Genomic DNA, 16,541 nt, shown 5'->3' with positions numbered 1-16,541 from the left:
CACATGTACATACAAACACCTGTATACATATGTACCTGAGCATAAAAACAGCACCACTACATATTTAGCAGAATTCTTAATAATAGTGCAGAAATGGAAACAAACTGTTCCTCAACTTACTAATGAATGAATAAAATGTACTTTATCTGTAATGCTGTGCCTGTAGTCCTAGCACTCAGAAGGGGGAGGGGGGGAGGGGGTTGCAGATCCTGCCGCAAACAAACAAGGTCTAAGAATGAAGCCAGTAGCAGACCACTACTGGTCTGCATATGCAGGGCCTGGGTCCCATCTATGTCATTGCAGCAGAGAAAATGTGAAGTGAATGCTCCTGCTACACATGGATGAAAATGGAAATACTATGCCAAATGAAAGAAAGCAGCCACAGAACACCACACATAAAATGGCCCATAATTAGGGATGGGAGATAGATCAGTGGCTACCAAGGGCTGAGCAGAAAGAGAGAGCAAAATAAATGCTAACTGGAGCAGAGGGTCATCCTAAGATAATAAAAATGTTCTAAAATTAGATGGTGTTGATAATCTGAGTATACAAAAACTCTGAACTCTACCATTAAAAGAAAAAGACAGCCAGACTATATATATATTATATATATATATATATATATATATATAATATATATATCTTCTCAGGCTATGATTTCATGATTGAAAATATTCTCAGCAGAAGACGCTGAATTTTAAATGACTCTACAACTAAAGCAATGTTTCCAGATAAAAATAAAATTGAAGAGCTGGGCAGTGGTAGTGCACTCCTTTAATCGCAGCGCTTGGGAGGTAGAGGCAGACAGATCTCTGTGAGCTAGAGGCTAGCCTGGTCTACAAAGCTACAGAGAGAAACCCTGTCTCAAAAAGTAAGATAGATAGATAGATAGATAGATAGATAGATAGATAGATAGATAGATAGAAAGAATTGAAGCTAATAAAATAATAGCAAATGTTCTTTAATATTGTATTTCTTTTTTGTGTGTATATATATGTTGAGCATGTGCACATGAGTGATAGTCCCAAAGAAGCCAGAAAACGGTATCAGATGCCCTGGAGTTGGAGATACAAGCAGTTGTAAGCCATCCAACAGCTAATTCCTAACTGATTAGCTGTAGTTGATAAATGATAGATAGATAGATAGATAGATAGATAGATAGATAGATAGATGATAGACAGATGATAGATTGACAGATAGATGGATTAATGATAAATAATTATTGAGATAGATAGATAGATAGATAGATAGATAGATAGATAGATAGATAGATAGATAGAATAAATAAGTTATGGGAAAGTATTTTCAGCTATCGCTACCTTCCTCATTAATGCCATTTCAAAAAGATACTGGCTTCAGTTTCTTCCTCATAATTAGTCAATTTACCATTCCAGGGGAAAGCAATGCCAACAAAATTCTACTGGGTCTGCTAGCTGTGCCGCTGACTTAAAACAACTGTGAGGCCTGAAGATGACATCTGATATCATTAGCACCTTGGATGTCTGATGCTACCCAGTTTTACTGACTACAAATGAAAGCTGCAGGACGCACAGCAGCAGTCAGGATGTGTTAACAAAACAGAAGTCATAACAGGTCAAAAATATCTATAGCATGCCAGGAAATACTCATTGTGAGGATAATCAGTTTCTCAGTAAAGTGAGAAATTAAAAACATTTCCTGTCTTCGGCCATTAATAGGTTAGACCAAACATCACTTATGCACCAGCAGTTGTGATATATGCAACAGAAGCAGGGGATGTGTGACACTAATGTATCAGAGTGTGAATCTTAATGTTTTCAAACTCAAAATGGCTCCAAGATTAATACTCTGATTGAACATGATTTGAAAACTGCACAGAAGATATTATAAATCCATAGTATAGGTACCATACTATCTATATTCTAGATAGTATAAACACTGGACTTGTAATGACTTGTTTTAAAAGTTGGGGAACATGGCTCAGCAATTGAGAGCACTTTCTGTTCCGCAAAGAACCCAGATCTGTTCCCAGCACTACATCAGGTGCCTCACAATGGCCTGTAACTCCAAATCCCTGTTCTGGCCTCCATGGGCACCTGCATGTAAGTACAATAGAGAAAGAGGGAAAGATGGAGACAGAGACAGAGAGAGAAACCTTTTCAATTTTTAAAAATTGTAAAGCATACTTACCTTGCAGTTCACTTTCCTCTGCCTCAGCATCAGAGTCACTGTCTTCGTTGTTCTTCAGAGAAGCCATTTTTCTTTCATGCATCTTTCTCTAGAACACAAAAGAATGCTTTTCAACTTTGCCCCATCTTCAAAAGCAGCAGCTTCCAAATAAGCGACCTATCCATCCTCTACCCACCGTGGACAGTAGCTCAATGCTCCACTGTCTAACCCCCTTAGGGACATTGATGATGCATTCCACGGCCTTGTTCAGTGTCTGCTGTATGTCTTCCAGGGCAGGAGTCATAGCAATGTTGGGAATGGCCAGAGTGATGCTTGCCCGAAAAATCGGAAGATGGTTCTGTCTCGTCTTAGATGCATTGTTACTGTCTGAGTTAATATAACATTTTTTTTATTTTAGAGGCACTCATATTTACTTATCCATCCCCCATTCCCTCACCCTCCCATCCTCCCATGTTCCCCACCGACCCCCCCAACCCACCCACTAATATAGCATTTTTAATTGAAAATGGAATATACTTAACAGACCCCCACAAAAAAATAAGGCATACATAATATATATGCAATCAGGCAAATATTTGTCAGATTCATGAGTGCATGGATATTTGAAGATACGGTTTTGTTTAGTGTAACAGCAGTTCAGTGGGTCCCAAGTCATTCTACTTATTGCAGTTTGTGGGTACATCCACATAAAAGGAAGCATTCAATGTAGAATGGGGGTTACATTTAAATTTTAAAATTTTAGGGGCAAGTAGCAGGATTCCAAGGATGAGTTAAATGCAGAGTAAGCACACACAAAAATAAAGAATAGACTATAATAAATGAAAGTTAGAACAAGCAGTTTTTGGAATTTCAAATAAAATATCTTGTCCAATGAATATATTTGAAACTTTGGGACAGTTGTCACATGCAGGAAAAAAGTCAGATATAGCTATAAACTAAGTATTTCGATGGAGATGCCTGTGGATGAGCATGTGATTGTGAACCACACAAAATTGTGCAATGCACAAAGCTTTGCAATAATTGCAGTTTACTATTGTAACGTATGTGCCAACATTCGGTGACTCCTTTTGACAGCCTGTGTCTCGGGAAAGAACTGTCTTCCATTCTGAAGTGAATGAAGGTCATGCCCCAAAACATTCTTTCACAGACCTTTGTCTTCATCCACTCTCAATGCAATATTATGCTTCCCTTTCATTACAGATCTCCAAAATAAGATTTTATTACCCTATTCTTTTTGCCTCGCCTCGATTAATCACTATTTGCTTTTCTGCTATTGTTAAATTAGATCTTAATTTCAGAATATCCCTAACGTTCATGGGGTTTTATAGCAGATGAAGAAGAGCCCCAACCTTTTTCTGAACAGTGCTGAGAAAATGATGAGGGCATTCAGAAAGAAGAAGCCCAGTGAAATATCATGAAAACAATAAAATAAATTCTAATTTTAAAGGGATAACATCAGTCTGTACTCATTAATAAGATGAGTTAAACTTGGGTGAGCATAACCTGCACCTCAGCTGGGCAGTACAATAGAGCCAGTGCTGTTGGCAGAGGTGTGAGTGAGCCAGCCCCAATGTTGTGAGCATGGGAGAGCTGTCCCTATTACTCATCTGCTATGTGACAGCATGAGTGGGAGAGAGATGCTCCCCACCCCCGCCCATCAATGCCTTAGTGAGGTGAGAGAGGTGGCCCTAAGGTCTTAAGAGCAGGAGAGCTGTCCCTACCCCTCATCAGCTGCAGCACTCATGAGAGTGGCTCCTACACCATGCCTGGGCAACACAGTAGAGCTGGCCCTAAAGGTTTAGGTGTGGGAGAGTCAACCCTAAGGATGGGAAAGCCGGAGAACTGATCCTGCCCCTTGCTCATTGCTGCAAGGGGTGAATTAGCCAGGGCAATGCTGGAGAGCTCACCGTGGTGGCAAAGTCAGGGGAGCACTGGCAGGCTGACTAACCCTGCAACTACCCAGGCCCAAACCCAGGGTCAGGTGCTGGCTGATCCCAACACCCACCCCATCTGTGATCTGCTGAAGCACAGAGGAGTAGTGTCAGCCCTGTGGACCCAGGACTGCAGGATCTCCACAACACAGAGCAGCAACAGGATACCCAGGAAGAGTCCCAGTGAGGGCCCAGTGTTGATGGTGCCACAGAGACTAGGGGCCTTGAACCAGAGCACTGATTTTTTGCAATAAATGCCTGTATGTAAAAATGTATGGATAACCCACAGAAACAGCTGGCCTGAACAAGGGGGAACACATCGACCCCAGATGCTGTCTGGGAGGCCAGTACAGGATTGATCCAGACCCCTTAATATGGATGTCAATGAGGAGGCCTCTGCACTCTAGGGGGCCCCTGGTAGTGGATTACTATTTTTCCCTGGTGTAAGAAGGGTCTTTGAGAGCCCATCCCACGTGAAGGGATGCACTCTTGCCCTGGACACATGGGGAAGGGCCCAGGACCAGCCCAGGATGATGTGGTAGACTTTGCAGAGTCCCTGTTGAGGGCCCTACCCTGCCTGGGGAGTGGAGGGTGGATGGGGTAGGGGGTAGGTAGGGGTGGGGTAGGAGGGGTGAGGGTGAGGGAGAGAGAGGGAGAAGGGATTGACATGTGAAACAAGCTTGTTCCTAATTTGAATTAATAAAAAAATAAAATATAAAAATAAAAAATAAAAATGCATGGATAAAGGGGCTGACTGCATGATTCACTGTGTCACACTGAAGCTTCCATGATGAGATTTTTCCCCTTCTTCCTCATTTTTCCTTTTATTTCTTCTTAAATTTTATCATTTTATTAGGGAGTGGGGAGAGGTGGGATGGGAAGGCATGATGTGAAAGACACAAAGAATAAATAAATAAAATGTAAAAAAAATTAAGGTTGGTTAACAATTAAAAATTCACTACTTAAAGAATTCTCCCATGTATCTTCTTTTAAAACTGTTTTTTTCTCTCTTGGATTAAATAATATTCTTTGTGTTTTCATCTTATTATGGGAACCTTTTAAATTATGTTGATTTTTATGCCATCAGGATTTCAGTAACCTTGGCAAAATAATCTTTCCAGGCCCTAGGTTTCTCAGTTTTAACATAAGTGATGAGAGAATCCACAAAGTAGAATTGGTGGGCATGAGCAAAATACACATTGCTTAAATTACCAACAGGTAGACAATGAAGAGTGTTGTATTTTAGCTTATTAAAATTTAACAGGAATGTACACACACACACACACACACACACACACACACACACACACATCAACCTTCTACCTGGTCAACCAATAGGAAAGCTGTGCAAGAGCATACCCCGGAAGTTAACCATGTGGGAGAAATGAATGCGTCTTCGAATGGCCTCAAGAGTGTTCCTTGTCACTTTCAAAAGAGCATCAATGTTTTGATGGTTAAAATGGGAAAGCAGTTCACGGGCTTCCTCTAATATCTCGCTTTCTTTTTTCTTTCGTGTGACTGCTGTCAAAGGCAGAGGACTGGCCCCAGAATTAAAGGAAGATGCCAAAGCCTCAGAATGTCCTTCTCTTCTTCCTGAGAGAGAGAAAGATTCACTAAATTACAGGGAGAAGATTAAGATAAATTACATGAAAGCTCAATATCACTTAAATGTCCTGCATCTAAGAAAAAAAGATCACTGAAGAATAGGAGCCTAGTAGAAACTGTCTCAGTATGGGAAAATAGCCAATAACAGATCAAAGACTGTAAGTTAAAAGTTATCCTGGGCCTTAAAGACCTGTGTTCTGGTATGTTCTCTTCCAACAATAGTTCTAAAAAAAACTTGAGAAATAGTATCTCTCCCTCCTCTCCCCCCCCACCCCGCCCACCTCCTCTCAGTAGCAAACAGTTTGCTTTAGTTTGTATAGGCTTGGGGAGAAATTCTAACTCTTTTCTACCCCACCCTATGCCAAAGGGAAATAAAATACCAAACCTTACATTCATTAAAAAAGAGTCAAATGCCAGGGCATTCCTTCAAGCAAAGCACATTTGTAGTTTAACACAAAATAATGAGAAGAAGCAACCAAGTCATTGCCATTTGTGCGGAATCACAATTTCATATTTATAAATACCAGTATAAAATCGGGGTAATGTTTCTAGAAGTATGAAATTGACTGCTGTGTAGAAAATTAAATTTTAGTTTTTAGTGAATATCTTGAAAAGAAAAAAAATAGAGCAGACCCTTTTGTTATCTTCCCTCTCACCTGAAGTGTCACTATTAGAGCTGATGTTCTTGTGAGACACTATTTCACTTTCTTCTTCAGGTGGGACATCCACATCCAGTAACATGTTTATTAGCTCATTGACTGCTTCCTCCACTAGAGAGCTTTTAAAATGGAGTATCTGAGCACCATTCACACAAAGGTCCTAACAACAGTAAGAACAAAAGATGGCAGTCAAGGATCTTTATCTAGCTCCTGAGAGTTTGTAAGGAAAGGTGCGAAGTCAGCCTCCAACTGACACTTTAGTTTCAGTGATGGTTGGACAATGGTGGTCAACCTCAATTGTCTGTTTGAGACCTAGAGTCAGCAGAGGTGGGAAAACCTGTTTGACTGGGTGGTTCTGTTCCTGGGGCTTGGCCCCTGCACTGTATAAAAGGAAGAGTGTGAGGTAAACACAAGCATCCCTCAAGTTCCTGCTGCTCTAACTTCCAGGCCATGGTGGATTGTAATCTCAAACTGGAAGCCACAGTAAACCCCAGCCAGACATCCTGAGGAGAAAGCATCAAAGACAAGAGAACCACCTGGAGCCAGGGGAATGAACCAAAACTGCATTAACTTCCCAGTACAGAGGAAATAACTCCCAAAGCCATCAGCAGCCTCTAGTCTCATGAAATTCCCTTCATGTGATGGGAATCTGCTCTTGCTAGTTGTCTTCCCTTCTCATCATGTCTGGAAAACCATGTCATGTGCTTCATTTCAGATCTATGCCGTCTTCAGCTAGGTTGTGCCTTTCTCAGAAATAAAAGAAGACAACTATAACACAATATGAAGCACTGTGGTAGATTTTGTGACAGACATATAAAGATAGGTAAAACCCAAAGAAGCATTTCTTTTACCGCCTAGGTAAAAGGGAAAAGCTCAATAAATAATAGACTTTGTCAGTTGGCCACAGTTTCCAAGCTTTTTCAATTTCATTGGTTTATATATTAAGACTGTAACAGTTCCTGGACTTTGCACTTCTCTCAGTTCATGGTTCTGATACCTCGTCACTTAGCAACCTTGACTTCTACATACCCCTCTTCATCAAGGCAACCTTGACTTCTACACTCCACTCTTCATCATGGCAACCTTGACTTCTACACACCCCTGTTCAGTAAGGCACATGACATTTCGATGCCAATAAAGTGAATATTCTAATATATTCTGGAACAAACTTTTAAACTTGGTTATTACAAGCAAAATAACAACATTACTCAACTCAGAACTTCACCTAACCAGGTTTATCTTGTTCTGTTCTTAAAACTGGGAAACAGGGAATGATGCTGTGAAATGCTGGTCTCTGGACATGACATTGTTACTACATATATAACTCACAGTAACTATAGTTACCTACACAAGACCAAACCAGTTAAAACTCCCAGCATGAAGAGGGAGAACCTCCTGAGGCCCCATCACTAGCTGAGGAGAGTGGATAGCTGCTGGGGGAGGCAGAGTTGGTTTTTCTTGAAGGGCAGTCACTGGCAGGTTGCCTGTGTCCAAGTAGATTATCCCACAGGCTTGTATATTTAGATGATGTTTTTAAAAAGAACTTGAAGTTAGAAGAGGGACCAGAAGAGTTGGGGGGATGAAGTTGATACAGATATGATTAGGATGTATTATATGAATGTGTGAGATCTTCTAAAGAATAAATTTAAAATATTTTATGTAGTTGTATGTAGTCTGATATATCTATATGCTAGGAGCAGTGTCAAAAACAAAAGAAGTACTTACTGTTATTCACTAGCAAATGGCATTCTACCAGGGAACCTGTTTGCCAAGCTTGTTTCCCTCATGCTAAATCAACTAGCTCCTTGTTCTCTAAGAGATTAATATATTTTTTAAACTACTTCTTGAGTCCTCTGTCTCTGTGCTAGAGAGGCTCAGAATGGACTGGGGTATCATCTCCCATTCTCAAGGGTAGACCTCCCAGGAAATAAGTCCTCCATTGACTTCAGTCCTCTCAGCAGTAGGAGCAAGTATCCCCGAATTCCTTTCTACTGGGCATTTTGGAAAGCAACTCTCGACAATTGATATCATTCCAACAAGAGCACTCAAATTCCTCAACTCTTTCTAAGAGAAGCCACAAATATAAAAGTGAAAACAACATAAAAATTAATAAAGCAGATTATAAACAGAATGAGAACAAAGGAATAATGGATTCATCAAAATGCCCCTATGTCAAACAAAACAAATCAAAGACACTACCTCCAGCACCGTATACTTCATTTCAGTGACTCATCTCCATGGTGACATCAGGCATGGAAACTGTCCACAGGGTCTGTCCCCACCACCTCCCTCTTTACTAAGCAGCTAATGTGGAAAGGGAAAAGCCTCAGAGGCCTCAATCTTACATAAACCACTACAAGCAGCTGAGGAGTGAAGAGAGCAAGAGAAATAGTCTTCCCCAGGGAAGAGCACATGAATTAGTTATCTAAAACCAAATGGTCAGCCCTGAAAACATACATATAGGTAACATTATTCAGACTGATTAGGCTATATTTATGTATTTAGGAATATGCATGTATATGAATATATACATATATGTATGTAAACAACAATCAATGGAGGAGAAGCCGTGAATTTGAAATAGAGCAAGGAGGGGTATCTGGGAATATTTGGAGTGAGGAAAGTGATGAGGAAATGATGTAATTATATTATAATCTCAAAAAAAGTAAAAATAAGGTACATATATATATTGTAAAACAAATAAACAGATTGTAGAAAGTAGAACAGTCAACAGAACACACATATGGGTACTAAAAACACAGATTAATTTAGATTGTATGATTTTTGCCATTAAAATTAAAATTAATAAATTATGATAAAACGGTGTTTATCAAAGGGTAGTGACATTGGTATTATTGTGTTATGGCTTTATATGATAGGGTCATCCTTTGGAAAACAATTTGTCTATGAATATAAAGAACTGTGAGATAAAACCATACAGTTTGACACAATAATCTTATTTAGGGGCAATGATCCCAAAGATCTAATATATATATATATATATATATATATTATAGCTCCTGGCAAAACAGACAAATTTTGGGAGTCATTTATTGCCCAGATGTAAGACAATATATATCATCTTAGTAAAATGTTATGAAGGTGTCATTTAAGTGGTGCCTTTGAAAGTCATATAATGACATGAAAAAAATATTTTACAAAGAAATAGTAGCTGAAAGGCAAAAAGCATAATCACTAGCAAATTGGCTGTGAGAGTCATGAAATACATAAAATTCACAGCAATGGTGATATGGTGGGTAGGAGTGGTAGTTTCTCCATTTTTAAAATCTAAAATCTAATTTGAAATTTTTAAGCTACATTTTGTAAACAACAGAGCTAAGTGATTTCTCTTATGATGAGGAGGAAACTTTAAAATTAGCAGGAAAATTATTAAAAATCATTGTCTAGCTGAGAAACATGGCTTTTGTGACCAGAATACTTCTGTAAACAACATGGTTTACCCTGAATCCTTGATTCCTTCTAAGAGTCTCAGTCTTTTCACGAAAAGCTGAGTGTAGAGTGGTGACAAAAGCCAATAAAAACTTAGAGCATTGGGAATAAAGAGGTGGTTCAGGGGTTAAGAATGTTTGTTGCTCTACCAGAGTTCACAGTTCAGGTCAGAAGAGGGCATAAGAATTAAAAATTAAGCTTCAGGAATTTCATGCCCTCTTCTGGCCTCTGTGGATACCTACTTACCTACCTACCTACCAACCTACACACACACACACACACACACACACACACAGAGAGAGAGAGAGAGAGAGAGAGAGAGAGAGGAGAGAGAGAGAAGAGAGAGAGAGAGGGAGGGAGGAGGGAGGGAGGGAGGGAGGGAGGGAGGGAGACTAAACTTTTAAATAAATAAACTTTGAATGTCAAGCAATGAACTTCACTAGGCGGAAAGTTTGCATGTGAATTGCTGTAGTTACATTGTTGGGTGAAGAGAGTTCTCCCTGAGTCCTCACTGGAAAAAGCTAGCATAAGGAAGATTTCCCCCAGACTCTACCTACCTTCTCTGTCATTCCACTGTGGCAACCGTTCTGTCTTGGTAATAAATCTGAGCTCTAGTGTAGCCACAAGCTGAATGGAATATAATGGGTCCTCCAGTAAGCACCACTGGCCAACAGTATTAAAATCATCATTAAAGAGTTCACATCACCAGAATGCCCATAGAGAATGTTATAAATGAGGCTAAAGTGCCATTTCCAAAAGGGATAAACATTATCCTGGGCCTAACATAGGAAGAAAGTTCCCCATTTGCAAGGCTGTTTGAGAAATTATGGAGACCTTCTGAGGGTTTTATTTTCATATGTTGAAGTATGGTGAACCTGTAAACACAGCATCCAACCTGTGTGGTTTACACAAGCCTCTGACCCGTCCCTTTCCTAGGAACAAGTCCAGAACTCTATGCTACAAAATACTAGTTTGGAAACAGCTCTTTGGAAGTGCATGAAGAAGAAACCTTGCCTAAAATCTGCCCCTAGTACTGCATAATTAGCCTTTGCTTACTGAAGCGCTTTAAAAAAAAAAAAATACCTTTGCCCTTCATAAAACATTAAAAAAAAATTGGAAATCAGTGCCACAGCTATTCTCCCTTCAACTGATCTGAAAGGAACTAAATTATTAGTAGCTGCTTAGATAACATTTTCTTTATCTTCAAGTTGTCAGAAGTTCCCACATTTGAATAACATCTATCACAGAGAAAAATAGAAATTTTTTTAAATCTCAATTTATGATTCAAGTATGCCTTTTATTTAAAAAATGTTTTGTGTCAAAAAAAAATTAAGTGTTCTGATAACCTTTGTCATTTGGAGGAATTCTTCACAAGTGAGGGGGTCCTCCTGAGGGAGCTGACAAAGTGACATGCTGCTCATTTCTTCCAGAATGGCGTTGATGCGGAACTCAATCAAATCATTGACTCGGTCAAGCAGCAGCTCCAGGTCCTCTTTGGGAAAAACAAAATGAATGACAGATTAGGTAAAACATTACCTTAAACGTGTATCCCTGATTCAATGACGGCAGGGGTATCAGGATTAAAGTCACTTGGGTTATACTTATCTGTTTTAGATGCCATGACCAAGGGAACATATAGAAAAAAAAATGTTTTAATGGGAGCTTTCTTACAGTTCAGGAAGTGAGTTGGTAATGATCATGGTGGGGAGCATGGCAACGGGCAGGTAGGCTTGGTGCTAGAGCGTAACTGAGAGTTTGCATTTTGAGACAACCACCATGAGGCAGAGGAAGCACACTAGGGATAGCATGGGTTTTGGAAACCTCAGAATACACTCTCATGGGGTGACATACTTCCTCCAAGAAGGCCACACTTCCTAATCTATCCTGAACAGTTCCACCAACCAGGGACCAAGCAATCAAATATAGAGTCTGTGAAGTATATTCTTGTTAAAATCACCACAATGTCCTTGGTGCTTTTGGCTGCTTCACACCTAGCTGTTGCACACTCTTCCTCCTTTAACAGTTCCCAGCTTTCCCACTGGCCTGGCTCTGTCTCATCTTCCCAGAAGGCCACCTGTAACTGGGCAGGTGGGGAAGGGGCGAGAGGGGGGATGTCCCTGGTCCTGTCCTGCCTATCACCTGAGTGCATCACACTGGCTACTCTTGTGTTTGCTCCTTTGGTGATTGATTTTTTCCCTCTTTACATCTTGAACAATTAGTCAGTGCCCATCCCAAAGGTTGTCTTCAACAACTGGGATTGAAATGAAAGTCTGCTATTTTTGACATTGCCTTAAATCGATGCCTTCACCACCTAAAGAATAAATACCTAGGTTGCAATCATTTTCAAGCTAACTATCCAGACAACTGATCAGTATACCAATCTTCTTGGCAACAGTAGTCAGTGCGTAAAGAACCAGCACTTCTCCTTAAACGTGTGCACGCCATAGACATCTCTTGTTTCTCCCTTATTCTTCACATCTTCAAAGGCATTTGTGGCAAGTTGAAAAGATGATCTCCCAAGGGGATCCCTAAACCTCTGGGAATATTACGTTATGTAACAAAGGGAACTTTGCGAGTGTACTAAGGATCTTGAGATGCAGAGACCATTCTGGATTTTCTAGGCAGAGTTGTCATATGGACCTTGATGTTGGGAAGCTCAAAATGAGATGGAGAAGAATGTGACCATGGAAGGAGAGAGAGGGGCTGAGAGGAAAGGGGTTGCCCATGAGACACAGCTAGCTCTGAACATGACAGGGTCATTCTCCAACAGATGTAGGCAGCCTATAAGACCTGGAAGCTGCTTTGGGGAGGGTGCCTTGCAGAGTGTCCGGGAAGAACTGTCTCTGAAGAGACTTTGATTTTACCCACATGAAAGTCTTTGCATTTCTGACCTCTGTAATTGAATGATGAAGCCATGAAACTTGTGGCAAGTTGTTACAGCTGCGGTTAAAGAAAACGCAACAGCATTTATTCATGGGGTACACAAAGGATGCCCATCGAAGTTCTGCTGATGACTTAAAAGAACAGTGACTTTTTTTCAGATGTGTGGCCCAATTAAACCTCTGCAGTTATAAAGGTTGACTCCTTTATTTCAGCACAGACTCCACCTGCTCTTGAGACTTCACACAGTTTGTTTACCTTCATCAAAGAAACCTCTCTTGCTGCATATTGAGACCATCATAGAAAAATCACAAATGGTCAAAGTACAGAGAACAATTGACCAAGAGCTGCCCAGTCACAACTACACTTAATCTTGTTCATTGTCTTCTTTGTTTAAGTTACAAAAAGAAAACACAATAGAAAGAGGAGAACTAACATTTCTTTAGAAGCTATCTCCTTGTCTCCAGCTAGCATCTAATAAAATATCCAAATTGCTAATACACTAATCCTAACACCTCTCTAGGGAGAATACAGCTAAAGACTACCTTAGCAGCCTATTCTAATTTGAATGTGATAACTCTCACTATGAAGTTTTTATATACCTTATAAATGCCTCCTTGGAGATTTTAACCCATTTACTCTGGTTGTATTTCCTAAGGAGAGATACTTTGGAAAGAGTATTGGATTAAAGGCAAAGAAACCCATCTTTATTGCTTCTATCTGTTCAACACTAAATGCCATTTAGTGTCTCTGATTGTTGCTTTCCAATCTTTAAACTGATGATCCTCTTGAAACTGTTTCACAACTTTCTCCATCCTCCTAGTGATATGGTTATCTAACTGTGCACGTTATGGTATCCCGCTCACAAATTCTAATGAGTCTAAAATACACTTCATTAATATGCAAACACTCTGTTACAATTTATCTTTCAATCTAGTTCCCACTTAATTGAGAAGAATTAAAGCAAAAGTATGCAACTAACTTAGATAAGTTTTCTATTGCTGTAATAAAATATCATGATCAAAAGCAACTTGGGGGCAGGGAGTTATTTCATCTTGGAGTTCTTAGTCCATTATCCAGGGAACTCAAGACAGGAATCTAGAAACAGTAACTAAAGCAGACACCAAGGACAGGCACTGCTTACTGGTTAGTTCCTTGAGTCTTGCTCAGCCTGCTTTTTCAAACAATCCAGGATCACCTGACCAGGAGTGGCACTGCCCACAATAGGCTGGGCCTCCCATTGCAATCACCAGTCAAGCTTACCTACAAACCAATCTGCTGGAGAAATTTTCTCAATTAAGATTCCTTCTTCCTACACTAACTTTTGTCGAGTTGAAAAAAAACTTGTTAGCACACCAACCATAATTGCTTACTTCACTCTCTGCCCCAACCTGTACCTCTCAAATATTTTTGAGTAGAATGTGTCTGCTAAAGTAGTCCTTATTAAATAGTATATACTTGTTTGGAAGGTGCAATGAGAAACCTACTGAAAAAGACAAGCTCCTAGTAATTAAAGTTATCCATAAACCAAGTCTTACTTCGGGTGAGACCAAGAGAGACAGAAACAGACACAAAGAGAGACAAAGAGTATTATCACAGGAGTTACCTAGAAGGGATCAAAGGAAAACATGACCCAGAAAGGAAGTAACATGGCAAAGTGGGTTAGTAAGAGGTCAGAGAAATAAAGAAATGGAAATTCTGAAGTTCTGAATCCATAAATATTGGAGCACCTCCAAAACCAGACTGACACAAAAGAAGTACAAGAAGCAGCCTGGGGCAGCCAGTTTGGGAGGAAGATGAAATGGGGCTACACCATCAGGAGACATGTGCAATATGGAGCTCAGCTATCAGCACAACAGATGCCCTGGGAGGAGGTAGACTTCAGGTAATGTAGTCAGGCTAGGATCCTTACACTTTGTATTCTAGACCAAATGCAGGCAAAGTTGGGTCATGAAGAATATATGATAGACAACACTGGGCTGGAAAAAAAAGAATAGAAATGTCTAAGTCTAAAAAAGAAAAGCAAAAACTTCTATCATTATATCCCAATCTGTATGTCCCTATTTTACAGGAGATCTGGGCTTCCATTCTGGAAGGCAGCTATGAATGCTGGGAAATGCCTCATGAAAGAACTCACTTCTGGACATTGAGAGACTGAAAAGCTCTATATAAGCAAACATTTCCAATTGCCTAACATCCCAGATGGACTTGAACCCAAATTTTCTTTGTAAAATAGCTGTGCTTATTCTGGGAAATGAGATTAAATGGAATTTGCTATCTCCCACACATTTTAAGCTATGCATCCCTAGTTAAGGAAAACTAGCACTCGCTTAAACTCTTCTTATTCAAAATGCCCTGTCCTTCAGCTCCATCCAAACCTAGTCCCCCAAACCACTGCAAGGTCTGCAAGCAAGCTCAGTGGTAGAGCACTTGACTGTGCTCTGAGTTTGATCTAAAAGTAAGTATGAAGAGGAAGAAGAGGGGGCGGAGAAAGAGGTGGAGGAAGGGAGAGGGGGCAAAAACGGAAAGGAAAGGACTAAAAGAAAACAATCTTAATGAACTAATCAATTAGTATAGAAGTTAAATGGCCCTAAAGATGTTTTGGATACTAATATACACAGTAAGAATCAACAAAATCACATGGATAACCTCTGGGAATAAAATTAAATAATAAATATTTGTAATCTGTAAGAAATTACTGAACTCATTGTATTTTTGCTGCTGTTCACCGTGGAAGTTTTGAGCCTTATTTCTCATTTCATTATTTACAAAGGCATATTAATAACAAATTATCCAGTAGGCAATAAGAACTCAGCTCCTAGAACTGAGGAGTAAAACTCATGTAGACAGACTCACTAATCTTTGCAGAAGCATTTTCTAAATATGTCCCAATATTCAGGGACGTCCATGTCAGGGCAGCCATGCCAGGCTGGAGGGCTTCATCCACTCTGGCCAAGTGTGGGACCATCAGTTGTTCAATGGTAGGAGGCATTTTCGACTTCACTCGCTGGTATTCAGACAGAACCATCTGCAATGGCATGGGATTAAATAGCCAGTTTACATGTCACCTCTAATGTGTATTAGCATTTTTATTTTCTTAATTTTTTTTAAGATTTCACTTATTATGTATACAACATTCTGCTTCCATGTATATCTGCACACCAGAAGACAGCACCGGATCTCATGGTGAATGGTTGTGAGCCACCATGTAGTTGCTGGGAATTGAACTCAGGACCTCTGGAAGAGCAGTCAGTGCTCTTAACCTCTGAGCCATCTCTCCAGGCCATGTATTAGCATTTTTAATCTACACAGATAACCTTTATTTTTTGATCAAACTATTGGGATCTAATATCCTGACAGGAAGAATGTTGCAAACAAATTAGACAGATGACTGACAAGCACTCTCTACAACCACCAAACCCTAGCCCAGTAAGTTATGACCAAGGATGAGAAAGTAATTGAAGATCATTTCTCAGCATCTACCCGGCCCAAAACAAAGAAAAGAGGTTGGTCTGTGCCTCCCTAGGCTCACTCATTCCATTATTATGGGGACAAGATGCATCTTGCCACTTCGAAGATCTCCTATAAACTACATTCACCATCACAGTTGTCTGAATTGTGAGAACTTTGCTATATAGAACTATCAGCTAAATCTTGACGCAAGACCCAAGGGGCAAAGGGAGAGTAAAGAATCAGTGCTGATTTCGAATGACTTTAAATACTGCCTCTTGGCTGAAACAGATGAACACATTGTAGACAGGGTAAGCTAAGCCACAGTGTTCATTAGCTTAGGTGTCATAAATGCATTATTTACTTACTGTATTTCCAGCCTCACCATAAGTCAAAA

At 39.9% G+C, this 16,541-nt stretch overlaps 1 protein-coding gene across 1 annotated transcript in view; it reads right to left on the bottom strand.

Moving 5' to 3' along the window:
* Dnah5 (dynein axonemal heavy chain 5) overlaps window positions 1-16,541 on the bottom strand; it is a 214,012-nt gene that overhangs the window by 154,254 nt on the left and 43,217 nt on the right. The window contains exons 16-21 of the mRNA XM_027400064.2: window positions 15,551-15,722; window positions 11,161-11,306; window positions 6,362-6,524; window positions 5,460-5,693; window positions 2,345-2,535; window positions 2,170-2,257 (exon numbers count right to left, since the gene is read on the bottom strand). Of these exons, the coding sequence (XP_027255865.1) occupies window positions 2,170-2,257; window positions 2,345-2,535; window positions 5,460-5,693; window positions 6,362-6,524; window positions 11,161-11,306; window positions 15,551-15,722 (994 nt within the window). The remainder of the gene's footprint in view (window positions 1-2,169; window positions 2,258-2,344; window positions 2,536-5,459; window positions 5,694-6,361; window positions 6,525-11,160; window positions 11,307-15,550; window positions 15,723-16,541) is intronic.

The sequence above is a fragment of the Cricetulus griseus genome, chromosome 2, assembly GCF_003668045.3.
Source record: "Cricetulus griseus strain 17A/GY chromosome 2, alternate assembly CriGri-PICRH-1.0, whole genome shotgun sequence".
NCBI classification, from domain to species: Eukaryota; Metazoa; Chordata; class Mammalia; order Rodentia; family Cricetidae; genus Cricetulus; species Cricetulus griseus.
The sequence above is the reverse complement of the archived record's forward strand: the minus strand, read 5'-3'. Positions and strand labels throughout refer to the sequence as shown.